Raw genomic sequence first — 15,985 nt, forward strand, 5'->3', positions numbered from 1 at the left:
ACATGGCCTTGTAACTCGCTTTGGTAAAGAAAATATGGGTGAACTTTTATGTCTCCTCTAGATCAAAGCCAGTTCATGATCCGCCACACTCCCTTCCTCATCACAGCTGCTAGTGACACCTCAAGTGGTGCTGGTCTCCACAATGCCCTGTGTATCACAGGGGAAAGGCTTTGAGAGCAAGATAATCATTTGTAGTAAATTAATTTCATTGTATTGTTTCCTGTTGCACCCTAGTCCAGGCTACCAGACAAAGGTGTTTCTGTATTATTTCTCCTTTTCTCGGTATTTTCCTACTTGAATGGAGGGGTCATGCATATGCATGTCTGAGGACAGTTTGAAGGAATTGTTTCTCTGTGGATTTGAAGGACTGAACTCGGGTCATCAGACTTTTTGGTAAGCGCCTTTACCTACTGAACCATCTTGATGGTGCCAATATTTTCTTTTAAAAATTTTGAGTATTTTTACTGTATGTCTGTAACAGAGAGACACTTCGAGAGGCCGGGATCCGGAGCCGCCCGAGGTTGCTGCCGCAGTCCCGGGCGTCCCTGGTGAGCGGTGAGCGACATGTCCTTCCGAAAAGTGGTGCGACAGAGCAAATTCCGGCATGTGTTCGGACAGCCGGTCAAGAATGACCAGTGCTATGAGGAAATTGAGTGTCCTGGGTCACCTGGGACAGTACCTTCTGCGCCGTCAACCCCAAGTTCCTGGCAGTGATTGTGGAAGGCAGTGGCGGGGGAGCCTTTATGGTGCTCCCTCTAAACAAGACAGGCCGCATTGACAAGGCCTACCCAACAGTGTGTGGGCACATGGGACCTGTTCTGGACATTGACTGGTGTCCCCACAATGATGAAGTCATTGCCAGTGGCTCAGAGGACTGCACAGTCATGGTATGGCAGATTCCAGAGAATGGGCTGACCTCACCTCTGACTGAGCCAGTAGTGGTGCTTGAGGGGCACACCAAGGGTGTGGGCATCATCACCTGGCACCCCACAGCCCGGAATGTGCTTCTCAGTGCAGGTTGTGACAATGTGGTGCTTATCTGGAACGTGGGCACTGCAGAAGAGCTGTACCGCCTGGATAGCTTGCACCCTGACCTCATCTACAACGTGAGCTGGAATCACAATGGCAGCCTCTTCTGCTCAGCTTGCAAGGACAAGAGTGTCCGCATCATCGATCCCAGGCGGGGCACCCTGGTGGCAGAGCGGGAGAAGGCTCACCAGGGGCTCGGCCCATGCGGGCCATCTTTCTGGCCGATGGCAAGGTGTTCACCACCGGTTTCAGCCGCATGAGTGAACGTCAGCTGGCACTCTGGGACCCAGACAACTTTGAGGAGCCTAAGGCCCTGCAGGAGTTGGATTCAAGCAATGGGGCCCTGCTGCCCTTCTATGACCCAGACACCAGTGTGGTCTATGTCTGTGGCAAGGGCGACTCCAGCATCCGGTACTTTGAGATCACAGACGAGCCTCCCTATATCCACTTCCTGAACACATTCACGAGCAAAGAACCCCATAGGGGTATGGGTAGCATGCCTAAGAGGGGCTTGGAGGTCAGCAAGTGTGAAATTGCCAAGTTCTACAAACTGCATGAGCGCAAGTGCGAGCCCATAGTCATGACTGTGCCAAGAAAGTCTGATCTCTTCCAGGATGATCTGTACCCTGACACAGCCGGACCTGAGGCTGCTCTTGAGGCAGAGGATTGGGTGAGCGGGCAGGATGCTGATCCCATCCTGATCTCACTGCGAGAAGCCTATGTGCCCAGTAAACAATGGGACCTCAAAGTCAGCTGGCAAAATGTGCTATCGGACAGCCAGCCTGTCAGTTCCAGCCGTCCTGGAGCCGCCACAGCTACCACAATTACGGATGTTCCCATTGGCGCCCTTGCTGGGGCTGGTGAATCTGGGAAACTGGAAGAGGTGATGCAAGAGCTTCGGGCACTTCGGGTGCTGGTCAAGGAACAGGGGGAGCGCATCAGCCGCCTGGAGGAAAAGCTGGGCCGCATGGAGAATGGGGACACATAGGACCACCAGGGACCTGCTCCCGACACTGCCTCCTCCGCACTCCCTTCACCTAGCTTCTGTGGCCAGGTCACACCAGGCAGTTTGCTGCTTAGTGCCTCTGGGGCAGGTCACGGCCAGTTTCCACAGCCTGAGGCCCAGGTTGGAAGCACCACCTGGCTTTCGGAAGATTTTTGTACCAAGGCAAACTCCCAAGTACTTTAAGGGACCATCTTCTCAACCTGTCCAGCCCACTGCCTGCTCCCCAGAGAAAGCAGCAGAGATGGTTCTATGTTTTCATTTTAAATAAAATGCTCTTTCTAAAAAAAAAAAAAAAAAAAGTATGAACTTGCAATGCGATCTTGCTGCTAGTCTACTAGTCTAATCTATCTCTCCAAGGAATATAAATACTAGGTTTTAAACAAAGCAAATGTGCATGGACACTAAGTGAACAATATAAGTGTTTGCTTACATAACAGTGTGGCTACAGTAATAAAGGCTGTACACTGAATTTAGCATGATCAAGCTCTTCCTCACTTACTTCCTACACATATAGAAAGCCTTTCTTCCCCTTTTCTTGCCTATGAAAGCCCATTCCTACTAAACTTATCACATTTCTTTTTATTTAGCAAATACTATGCCTGAAGCTGTGAATAGGCGAGTTTTCTAGTTTTCCTTTCTCTGCTTTTCTATTTCTTTCCTCGGTTGTTTGTCTGCAGCACATTCTTTCTTCCTGTGGCTTCCCTTTGCTTTATGGATCTCCATTTGCTAACCCCCACTAACTCAAAGATATTTCTCGTGCCTCAGGTTCTAATGTCAACTGTGTGGGTCATAATACAGAAAGTAATACAACTGTTAATTGCTCCATCCTCAGAGGTTACTCACATTTTAAATATTACTTTATTCATTCTTCAACAACTGTTCTGCTATAACAAATACTTTTATATTTAACACAAAGTATAATACAATTTTCTGATCTTGAGGCATTAAGAAGTTAAAATTTCAAGGTTAAATTATTATGTAGATGCTGCTGTTGCTAACAAGTTGCACTGGATGCAAATACAGGGAAGGCTTTAACTGTAGCATAAAATGCACTCAGTTGCTGGAGGACTATTGTATTCTAGGAAGACTGTTTTATTCTAGGGATGACTTTTCTACTGATGATATTCATGGATGACACTTATTTTTTTCTGTATAATAAGCATTCTCACTATAATATGTCAGATTTATATTTCTATGAACCTCCCTCTGTACTCCTAGAAATGAAAACTGTGTTGAATTTTTCAGTATTTAATGTTCTCTGAAATGTTTCCTAAAAATATTCGCTCTAAAATGTAGTCTTATCTCAAAACCAACAAGTCAAAAGTTTTTTGATCTCTACAAATCTCTTCCTTGGTAAGTACATTCTCAGGAACAGCAGTGTAAGAAATCTAGAAGGCTACATCCTCCAGCCTTGACTGAATTCATAAAGTGCTAGTATCTATGTCATGTATACAGTTTGCAGAGGCTTACACACTGTCTAATTCTTCCTCCAGACACTAGTGAGGAATTCATATCAGATTCAAATGTAGGGGGTCATGCTAGTTCAGCTACATCTGAGAACATAGCAAAAAGATCCATTTCACTTCAAGTCCTGAAGGATGCAACATCTAGAACAACTGAATTCCCCCATGCAATTGCTTCAACTTGTAAAATCTTTGTAAGGCCTTGAAGAGTGTATCATTAATGTACTGTTTGGAACTCAAATGATTGCAAAGTAATTTTTTTTACTATTTTAGTGTGACATGTTTCAAAACCTTTATATAGTCAAAGGTTGGAAATAGGAGAGGCATTTTGAAGGCAGAGTACAACAAATTGGAGCACTCTTTCTTTGTCTCTAAGGATGATCTTTCTTTTCTTCCTTCATCAAAAGTTTCTGTAGTGCTCATATTGGTTATCAACTTTGTTAGAGTTTTCTTTTGCCTTTGTGGTTTATAAATAATATTAGAATGATAGCCAGAAGGAAGAAATTTACATCAAATACTGTTGTTACTAAAACTGTGTTTACAACAGAACTGACAACAGGGTGCAATTATATGGTGACTCTACTAAAATCTTGAGATAAGAGATTCGAGTTCCCCACCTCCATTTACAAATGTGGCAGTTTTTCCAACAATTTTCCTTTTCCCTTCTTCTAGTTCAACTCCCATCTAAATCCTTTGCTGCTGTGCACACAGATGCATTTCAAGCACAGCCACATTATTTGTATGTGTAACTGAGATTAAAAAGAACATTATCATTTGTAGAAATAAACTCCAAATTAATATTGTAAATTCTTGACTTCGTATCATGTTTAAATATTTTATATTTACTGTCCTCCAGATCTTTTAGTCTTTCACTCTTATACTCCCATGAATGTCTGTGTTTTCTCAGGCTTCTTTGCAGAACAAGATAGTCTGTTGTTTTACCATTTATCTGGGCATACCCCACTTCCAAAAGAAATATCTGAAAGGATCTTTCCTTAAAGAACTCATCACGGATTTTGAGAGCCATTAAAGACTCCCAAGGGTATCTCAGCCAATGTTGCCCAATGTGTGACTAGTCTCCAACCAATGGAACCATGTTTCCTTCTCATGCAAACATGGACTAAGATGTGATTTCCACCACTGTTCCATTCATTTAATATTTATTGATTCATTACAAGAATTACATACTACTGCTGTTTTGAATTATCTTGTGACTCCTTTTAGATGTTTTTTTATGTTAATCAAGAAATCAAAATGTGATAGGTATTAAGAACGAGCAAGTGTTAAACACAGACATCAAAGAGGACTGTAGAGCAGACCTGAGTTTGAGAAACAACGGATTGGGCCTGACCTTCTCCCTGGATAGGGGAGAATGAAGGAGAGGAGATGACTTCTACAAAGACTTGTAGGGAAGGAGCTGCTTCCAGATCCCCTGTTCCTAGTATTGCTATAGGTTCATATGAACCCCAATGTCCCCTCTATCCTCTTTTAACAAAATTCCTCTGCTTAGAATAAGGTAAAATGATATAACTTAACTGATGAGAAATGTGGCCAAATTAAGAAAATATAGTTGAGGTTTATTGTTTTTAAAAAGTGCCCATCATTTTCCTCATGCTTCCGATAACCAGGCGGCTGTCCTTCACCCTCTCAGGGATGATGATGATGATGATGATGCTTCTTGCAGATGCACTGAGCCAGAACTGCAGAGGTAATGGATTTTTGTATAGAAAATTTTGACTTTAACATTTATATTATAAATTTGGAGTCAATTTGATGAAAAATACTCTGTTAGATAAAGTGAGTATACCAATAGTCACAGTAGCCTACTGTTGATAATGAATTTAAATTAAGATGGAAGATGGCTTAGCTCTCCAGAAGCTGATTAAATTGGGGGAGGTAACATAATCTTGTAAACATTTGTTCTTCTAGCATGGTCTATTGATTTTAGAATTTATAAAATCTAACATTATTGTCTTGTGTTTAATAATGGCCTACCCTGTGGTTAGCCTCAAGATGTGGTTGTTCTTGGTGTTAAAACATGTAAAGTCAAACAAACCAGATACACTTTTCTCCCTTACAGTGAAATGGGAGGCAGGGAGCAATGGGAACACAAAGAGCATACTTTAGAGTTGAGGCATTAAGCCTGTAGCTGGCTAAAGAATGATTGGTTTTGAGTTCATCCTGGGGAGAGATATGTTAGAGTCACTCATGAAGAAGAAAGAGCCTCATCCTCACAGTGTGCAGTTGCAGCTGTGGACTTGCTGTCAGTGGCCAGCTGCCAAGAAGCTTCGTTCTCAATTGAACAAAATGAGAACAAGTGTGTTCTAAGGAACAATCCCGCAAAGCGACAGTCTCATATTGAATTCTTTTTCATCTTCAATGATTTTGTGGCCCCTATGAATTTAAAATGTAAAATAAAATATTTATCAACAATCAAAAACAGACATGTCTGACTGTCTTGCCCAAATTCAATGCTTCTTTCATCCCAGAGAGCATACGGCCTCTTCAGAAGAATATTCTCCCAACTTGGGCAAAGCCTCCTTTCAGGGATGATGCTATGAAATTTTAACCCTGCATGCTCAAAGAGATGTCTGCATGGAACATGACTTTAAATTCAGTGGAGAATTACACGTTGTGTGCTCTCCATCATGCGCTAGGATGTAGGTATTCTAAGCAGTCAAATGTAATAATATTTAAATGTAATTAAGTCCTACTGGGTGCCATGGGCCATCACCAATAGTTTATATTCTTTTATTTGTTTATCTTTACAAAAGAATTGCCAAGTAAATGCTAATACTTGTAACCTTGAGAATAAGAAAGTGACATTCAAATGCAGTGTATATATTATCAGCTCGTAGGGTTAAGAAAATTGTTTAGTCACTAAAGTGCTTGTTATGCCCCTGGGTAGGAAGAGATGATAGGCAGATCCCTGGGGCTCAATTGCTAGCAGGACAAACCAAACTACCCTGTCTCAAAAAAGCAAGTTTGGGAGCAATTAAAATGTTGACCTCTAGCTTCCACAGGTACACATACACATACTCCTGGACACATGCATACACACCAGCTACTATGTATAAGCTGTATTTAAATAGACATTTATTTATCCCTTAAATAGTGGTCTTTTCACCACCATGTAGTCCTCTTGCATTTGCTACCCAAACTTCTTCCTCACTTCACTTCTTGCTAATGTCCTTTAAAGGTCACTCATGACTCATGGAACTGCTGATGTGGTTTATCATGTAGCTTTGAAAGGTGTGGAGGTAGATCTGCATTTTCAAGTTTCAGTGCCCTTCTCCTCTCCCCCTCATGCTGCTCTTTGTCAGTCCAGGTTCTGAGGCTTTATGCAGTGCTCTACTACCACTTGCTTCTGGATCTCCTCACATGGCTGCTTCCTTTTAACAGGGTTCAGGGTGATACTAAAGGACATCTAGTATCTGCACTGTTTCCTGAGACACTCAGTATCACTCCTTAACATTAAGCCTAGACGTTTACACTCTATTAATCTGATTACTTCTTTCTATTACCTCATTTAACTGACTAGAACACTCAAACTAATCAAATTAATTTGTCCCTCAAATCTGAAGGTGAACTGAAATTGTCACTATCCTCAAAGTCTGTCATTCTTTGTGATTCCCAGTACCTATCTTATTGCTTGTCTTTTAAAACCATTCCTAAAGCCTAGAAACACTACATATATGCAAATTAATAAAGAAATTTGATGATTTTCTAGCATCCTTGAGTTAACCAAGTCTCCAAGCTTCCAAATCTACATCCCATTCTGCTGCACTAGAATCTTGGTAAGTAGAGCTGTAAGAAGAACTTACCCCACATTTTCCCTTCCCAGATAGAAACAAAGTATTGGATGTAAAAAAGCAAGTTAGAAAAGACTCAATCTGCTATAGACACATTTTTAAAAGTTATTTTTTTCTTGCAAGAATTAAGACAAAATAGAAGTGAAGAGTCCTTATATTGCAAATAAAGTTTAACCTGCTTTCAGCTTGAAATAGAATTATATTGAAAAAAATGATACAAGCTCTCTTGTGATGAGAAAGAAAATATCTATAAAAGGCAAACAATTTTTTGAAGATCATAACATACTGCTAAAGGAAATATCATAAATTTTAACAACAGAAAAGGGAAGAAACAAGGTATTTCCCAGAGAATGAGAAAATGAGGAAGTGTTAAGTCTTTGCCTATCCATAACTATTTTGAATGTAAGTAGATTAAATTCTTCAGTCAAAATGCATAGATGACTGAAAAGATACCAAAAGCACATTGGGCTCTGTGGTTTTTGAAGAGGCTTATCTCCTAAAGATTGGGAGTCTAAGAATAAGAAGACAGACAAAACCCTCCATGCTAACTGAAACCAGAAGAGAGCAGAGGTAAGGAAAATACAGGGGGATTAAAAACTATCTTGCACCTAAGGAATGAAAGCCCAACATACCAAAACATTTAGGATTCAGGAAAATCAATTCAAAGCAGAAAATTAATTTTTTAAGGAAATTTTCAAAACAAAGGAAAAGTTACAAACTGGACTCTCTGAATGTGGCTGACGGTGGAGGAGGACTGAGAAACCAAGGACAACGGCGATGAACATGAACTCTACAGCATGGACGGGCTCACTGTGAGCCTTGTCAGATTGGTTGCTCACCTTCCTGGACTTAGGGGGAGCTGGGAGGACCTTGGACTTAACATAGTGAAGGGAACCCTGATTGCTCTTTGGCATAGAGAGGGGCGGAGTGGGGGTATGGGTGGAAGGGAGGGGAGGGAAGGGGTGGAGAAGGGGAGGAGATGGAAATTTTTAATAAAATAAATAAATAAATAAATAGATTTAATTCTATCCAACAAAGAAAAAAAGAACTAGCCCTATGTTAAATGAAGAAAATTAAGCAATAAGAATAAGTAAGTTAACAGGAAAACAACATAAAAGATTTGTAAACCATAGGTGGTTTTATGAAAAGGCAAAAATCAGCATTTCTTTAGACAGATTAACCAAGACAAAGGAGAAAATTTCACCTATCGGAGAAAGGTCAAGACCTGATACCTTCATTGCTGAATTTTAATAAATATCTTAAGAGAAATAAGGCTCATCTTTTATAAATTCTTCCTCCACAATAAAGAATAGTTTTAAATTTGTCATACAAAGTTAGTATTACTTTTATACTAACATTGGACAACGAAGTTATAAGAGAGAACCAGTCCAAGATGCTTGATGAGGATATGCAAATATTAATTGAAATTCAACAACACATTAAAAGGACAGTTCATCATGATCAAATGTGATTCATTCATGGGATGAAATGATGATTCAACATTCACAAATCAATAAAGATGAATTCAACATTAATACCATCAAAGACAACAATGATCTAATTGTCTCACTAGGACAAAAGCAAATGACCTAAAACATCTCATCATGAAATATGTGCTGAACACAGAGAGAATGCTGTGCTTAACTATAATAAAAGCCATGAATAAGAAGACCACAACAGTGGAAGGAAAACTAAAACGTGTTTGTGGTGGTTAATCTTGTCAACCTAACTGATTTATTATCACCATGGAAACATACCTTTTCATGTGTCCATGAAGGCATTTGCAGAAGGAAGACACACTGAATGTGGGTGACACCCCACTATCTCATCATCCAGGGTCCAGAAACAAATGAAAGAGAAAGTGAGCTGAACACCAGAATTCATTTGTTGAAGAGGGCTGTGGGGGTATACAGCAGGTGACAACTAGTGTTCAGCAGGTCAATCCACTAGACAAATAACTCTCTGATGGGCAGTTACACCTGGAAAAGGCATGGAGTTACTGATTATAAATGACCCGTTGCTCCTGTCTGTAATTTTTCTTGTGTGAATCTTCATTTCTTCCCTAAGAATGGCTACGGGTGTTTTCCCACTGCTTGTGTTTTTATCTCCTGTAAAAGTCCCATCTATTGGGCACAATATAGCTGTGAATGGTCAGGAAGATGATTTCTGCTTAATCTGTGTAATTTTGATAAATAGAAAACATACTGGGATTTTTTTATTATTCAGACTAACATAACAAAGTAATAGTACTTTCAGTCATGAAGACAGTTAATTTTAGACTTCAGAAAAAACTCAAAGCAAACTGGTTGGCCTTGGAGTTGAATATCTGGTTGCCCCTAGAGACAAATACTTGATGCCATTTTTCCAGGTGCTTATTGCTGAATCAAGGTCAGATATAAAGCAACTTTGGTAGACATAACCCTCTGCAGTAACTGACTTTTGGCACATACTCAAAGTCTCAGTTTCTGTTACAGAACTTGGGGTTCAACCAACTAACTGTTTTTGTAGAGTCTTGAATTTCAATGGTTATTTTCTGTTTGGCAGCCCTTACCAACTTAGAGCTATATGCATAGTCAAGTGTTGACAATGTGACCTCCCTAGCCTGAGAAAAACTATGTGACTTATGTATTATGAGAATAAGCTAGGCCCTAAAAGTGTAACAAATAATTGTCCAGAGTTTCTCTGTGAAAGAAAGCTGTGTGAGGTTATATAGAAAAAGGCTGCTGTGGACAGCTATGTAGAGAGTATCTTTGAAAAGAACTAGGCAGAAGTGTGAGTGTGTGTCTGTGTATGTGTGTGTGTGTGTGTGTGTGTGTGTGTGCGTGCAAAGGATATAGCTGAATGGGCAGAGAGAGAAGTGTGAGAGATAAAAAAGAAGCATTGAGAAGGTAAGAGAGAGAGATCGAGTGAGTGAGAGAGTGAGTAGAGAGTGAGTGAAGTGCTGTATAATGAGAAAGCTATGTAAATGAGATGTGTAGCTGTGGCTGTGTAGAGATTTGTTACTGCATGGAGACAAAGAAGATAAGTTGTAAAGAAAAGTGATGTACAGAGAGGAAAAGCAGAGAATCTTCACCTTTTATGATAACCACAAATAGCATAAAGTATCTTGGGGTAACTTTAAGCAAGGAAGTGTAAGATCTATTTGACAAGAACTTTAAGGCATTGAAGAAATTGAAAAGGATAGCAGAAAATGGAAAGACCTCCCATTCTCTTGGATGGGTAGGATTAACATAGTAAAAATGGCAATTCTACCAAAGGCAATCTATAAATTCAATGCAATCCCTATTAAAATCCCAACAAAATTTTTCACAGACCTTGAGAGAACAATAATCAACTTTATTTGGGAAAACAAAAAACCCAGGATAGCCAAAACAATCTTATACAATAAAGAAACTTCTGGAAGCATTACCATCCCTGACTTCAAACTCTATTACAGAGCTACAGTATTGAAAACAGCTTAGTACTGGCATAAAAACAGAGAAGTCGACCAATGGAATTGAACAGAAGACCTGGATATTAACCCACACACCTATAAACCCTGATTTTTGACAAAGGAGCTAAAAGTATACAATGGAAGAAAGAAAGGAAGCATCTTCAACAAATGGTGCTGGCATAACTGGATGTCAACCTGTAGAAGAATGAAAATCGATCCATATCTATCACATTGCACAAAACTCAAGTCCAAATGGATTAAAGACCCCAATATTAATCTGAACACACTGAACCTGATAGAAGAGAAAGTGGAAAGTAGTCTACAACACATGGGCACAGGCAACCACTTCCTACGTATAACCACAGTAGCACAGACAATAAGAGCAACATTGAATAAATGGGACCTCCTAAAACTGAGAAGCTTCTGTAAAGCAAAGGACACTGTCATTAAGACAAAAAAAGCAACCTACTGATTGGGAGAAGATCTTCACCAACCCTGCATCAGACAAAGGTTTGATCTCCAAAATATATAAAGAACTTAAGAAACTAGACTTTAAAATGCTATTTAACCCAATTAAAAAATGGGGTACTGAACTGAACAGAGAATTCTCAACAGAAAAAATTCAAATAGCCAAAAGACACTTAGGGTCCTGCTCAACCTCCTTAGCGATCAGGGAAATGCAAATTAAAACAATTTTGAGATACCATCTTACACCTGTCAGAATGGCTAAAATCAAAAACACCAATGATAGCCTTTGCTGGAGAGGTTGTGGAGTAAGGGGAAAACTCATCCATTGTTGGTGGGAATGCAAACTTGTGCAACCACTTTGGAAATCAGTGTGGCGGTTTCTCAGGAAATTCAGGATCAACCTACTCCAGGATCCAGCAATACTACTCTGGGGAATATACCCAAGAGATGCCCTAGCATACTACAAAAGCATTTGTTCAACTATGTTCATAGCAGCATTATTTGTAATAGCCAGAACCTGGAAACAACCTAGATGCCCCTCAATAGAAGAATGGATAAAGAAAGTGTGGAATATATACGCATCAGAGTACTACTCAGCAGAAAAAAATGACATCTTGAATTTTGCATGCAAATGGATGGAAATAGAAAACATTATCCTTAGTGAGGTAATGCAGACCCAAAAAGATGAATATAGTGTGCAGCTGAGGAGAGGGAGCCAGAAATGGCCCTATCCTATAACCACACTGATGAATATCTTGCATACCACCATAGAAACTTCATCTGGCGATGGATGGAGATAGAGACAGAGACCCACATTGGAGCACTGGACTGAGCTCCCAAGGTCCAAATGAGGAGCAGAAGGAGGAAGAACATGAGCAAGGAAGTCAGGACAGCGAGGGGTGTGCCCAACCACTGTGACAGTGAGGCTGATCTAATGGGAGCTCACCAAGGCCAGCTGGACTAGGTCTGATGGAGCATGTGATCAAACTGGACTCTCTGAATGTGGCTGACAATGAGGGCTGACTTAGAAGCCAAGGACAATGGCACTGGGTTTTGATTTTACTACATGTACTGGCTTTGTGGGAGCCTAGTCTGTTTGGATGCTCACCTTCCTAGACCTGGATGAAATGGGGAGGACTTTGGATTTCCCACTGGGCAGGAAACCCTGACTGTTCTTTGGACTGGAGAGGGACGGGGAGGGAAATGGGAAGAGGTAGAAATTTTTAATAAAAAGGAATAAAAAATGATGTAGAATGCATGTAAAGGAAAGATGTGTAGCTTTGTGAAAATAGATGTAACTGTGTACAGATATGTATGGCTGTAGGAGAGATGCATGTGTATAAAGAAAGATATGTAGCTGTATGTAAAGAATGTAGCTGTGTGGAGGCAGAGAGATTCTCAGAGTATTATTTAAGATGAAGTAAAAGATAAAAGATAAAGTTATCATCAGAAAGCATCTGTATTTACTTATTTTTGCCATCAGATAGAAAATATCTAACCTTCAGATAGAAAAGAATTTTTCCTAAGCCATTGCTGCATTTATGGATGTTTTCATACACTGGGTGCTGACCAGAGACTGGCCACTCAGTTAGTAATAATTTCTCTTTGCTTCCTGACTGCAAATGTGATGCAACAAGCATTTTAGTACTCATGCTGTTGGGCCTTACCTGCCTTGGGGTAAAGAACTCTTAAACTTTGAGCCAAATTAATCTTTTATTCCTCATGTTGCTTCTGTCAGAGATTTTTTTTTTTTACGGCAAAGAGAATAGTATCTAACACTACCATGAACTAAAACAAGGAGATACTCTTTCTTTGTTTTTTTTTTTTTTTGTTGTTGTTGTTGTTGTTTTTTCGAGACAGGGTTTCTCTGCGGCTTTAGAGCCTGTCCTGGAGCTAGCTCTTGTAGACCAGGCTGGTCTCGAACTCACAGAGATCCGCCTGCCTCTGCCTCCCGAGTGCTGGGATTAAAGGCGTGCGCCACCACCACCCGGCTGAGATACTATTTCTTGATATAGGAAGTTCTTCTGTATATGTGTTCCTTTTATTGGTCAATAAATAAAGAAACTGTCATGGACTGTGATAGGGTAAAAGAATAGAGGCAGGGAAAACTAAACTGAATGCTGGGAGAAGGAAGGTAGAGTTTAGAGAAGCCATGCAGTCCCACCAGAGACAGACACTGGAACTTTATCTGGTAAGCCACAGCTTCATGGTTATTCACAGATTAATGGAGGTGGGCTAATTTAAGATGGAGTTAGCCAGAAATATGCTTCTATGTGATTATTTTGGGTCTGAGCATCTGGGAACAAACAATTGGCCTCACTACTACAAATTGACACTACGTGGTCGATCCACGTTTTTTTGTATCCACGTAAAACTTGAGAAAGCTTATAAAGAAATTCTAGACACACACACACACACACACACACACACACACACACAAAACATTTTCTTGGGTGGGATCCCAATGCCCAACTTGTAAAACTTTAAGTTTTCAAACTTGTAGGAGTTATACTTGTTGGCAGAAGAAGGTCACTACTGTCAAGTCTTTAAAGTTGATCCTTACCTCTCCTTCCAGCCTGCAGCCTCTGTATTCTGTATGCTACCATATGATCAAGCCATTGCCATATATTCCTGCATTTGCAGCAGAGAAACCCTGCCACAGTTTTCCAACCACAATTGACTGAAAGTTCCCTATACAATGAGCCAAAATAATTCTTTTGTGTCCTAAGCTGTTTCTGTTGGATATTTGACAATAGTACTATATTGGTTACTTTTTTTCATTGCAGTGACAAAATAACTAATAAAAAGGAGGAGTGTCTTAGTTTCATTTCCTGTTGTTGTGATATCAATTGTCTGGTGCAGTTACAGTCCATTTCTGTGAGGGCGTAAAAATGACAAAAACTCAAAGCATAGGTCACATTACATCACCAGTAGAGAACAAGAGCAACTAACAATACATGCTTGCTACTGTTCAGCTCACTTTCTCTGTTCTTATATAGTCCAGGATCTTCCTCTTAGGGAATGATACTACCTGCAAATGTTTAAGTCTTCCAACTCAATTAATGCAAGCAAGATAATCCCTCATAGATATTCCCACTGGAAAACCTAATCTAGATAAGTCCAGGTGATTATAGACTGCATCAAATTGATTGATCTTAGCAATCAAGACTAACCATCACAATGATTTATTTTGGCTCATGGTTTGAAGGAACACAGTTCATCTCGTGGGGAAGCCTGAAGTAGGTGCTCATACTGCATCTGCTGTTAAGGAGCAAAGATAGATGTATGTTAGCACTCAGATGGATTTTTCTTTTTCTATCTTGATTTAATCTAGTACCCATATCAGGATGAATCTGCCCCCTTTAGTTTACTCTCTCTGGAAAGTTCTACCACATACATGTACAAAAATGCACTCTATAATACTAGGAAATTTTTAAAACTAATCAAGGTGGAAATTGTTATTGGCCATCACCAGTGTACCCATTGTCAACTTGACATCTAAATTTATTACTTTAAAAAGGTAACACTCTACTGCTGGTCCCCAAAGGTTCTCAGCCATCTCAAAATACAAAAATGAATTTAATATATCTCCAAGAGTCCCCATATCTTAATTCCAACACAGTTCAAAGTCTAGAGACTCTTCTGGCACTTAAGGCAATCTTATAACTGTGAATATCTATGAAAATTAATGATAAGTTGCATATTTCTAACATCCAATGGCATATAGTAAACATTCCCATTCCAAAATTAAGGAATAGAGTCTGAACAAAGAAAGTTTAGGCCAGAGCAAGAATGAAAAACAACAAGGAAAACACAAAACTCAATAGCTCAATGTCCAATGTCAAGTTTGTGATGGCACCATCTATGTTCCAGCCAGTTTGGTAGCTTCATCTTTCCATATCATTGGTCTACAGCACATGTAGTTTCTCCCTGGGGCATCTCTGCCTGGTACCTGTAGCTTGGTGCCGTGTGTCAGCCATGATTTACATTTCTGCAATGTCTGGTTATATTGGAATTTCTACTGAAGCTTAGATATAACCATCATAGTTGTATGCAAAGTCCACTCAAGACCTCAGTGGAATTAAAATTACTTTGCTGAACATTGCTTTCTAGAACTTTTGTATAATCCTCCATGATCCTTTTCTTGGTTAGGGTTTGCATTGCTGCAATAAAACACTATGAACAAAAAGGAAGCTGGGAGAAGAATAAGGGTTTGTCTTATTCTTCTACTTAACTCTTCATCACTGAAAAAAGCCAAGGCAGGAAGACAAACAGGATAAGATCCCAGAGGCAAGAACTGATACAGAGCCCATTGCAGAATTCTTCTTACTGGTTTGCCCAGCCTGCTTTCTTATAGAACCCATGACAATGAACTCAGAGATGGTACCACTCTCTATGGGCTGGGTCCTCCCTCACCGATTACTAATTGAGAAAATGTCATATGGCTGCATCACATGGAAGCATCTCTTTAACTGAGCTCTTTTCTCTCTGATGAATCTAGCTTTGTCAAGTTGACACAGAAAATTAGCTAGTATGTCTTCTATCTGTCAAACAACAGACAATATCATGTTCTGCTGTCCTCACATGATATGACCAGGAGGACTCATCTGGACCACAATTGCAGCTACCTCTGTGTGTTTCTGTAACTTTACCTTGGAAAATACTTTACAAAATGACTATTTCCCAACATGGAAATCTAGAAGAATATCTACTCCATTCAAATTAATGGAATTTTTGTTGTTGTTTTGGTTTATTTATGTGGTAGTTTGAACAA

At 39.9% G+C, this 15,985-nt stretch overlaps 1 protein-coding gene across 1 annotated transcript; it reads left to right on the forward strand.

Annotated features, from left to right (window-relative positions):
- The first annotated feature begins 499 nt into the window (after positions 1-499).
- LOC119826550 (coronin-1B-like) lies at positions 500-2,034 on the forward strand. Its single transcript, XM_038347941.2, is given in 3 exon segments — positions 500-649; positions 652-1,221; positions 1,224-2,034. Coding segments are annotated over 3 exon segments (1,449 nt in total). The 5' UTR covers positions 500-564; the 3' UTR covers positions 2,018-2,034.
- The last annotated feature ends 13,951 nt before the right edge of the window (positions 2,035-15,985 follow it).

This window comes from Arvicola amphibius, chromosome 11 (genome assembly GCF_903992535.2).
Source record: "Arvicola amphibius chromosome 11, mArvAmp1.2, whole genome shotgun sequence".
Lineage (NCBI taxonomy): Eukaryota > Metazoa > Chordata > Mammalia > Rodentia > Cricetidae > Arvicola > Arvicola amphibius.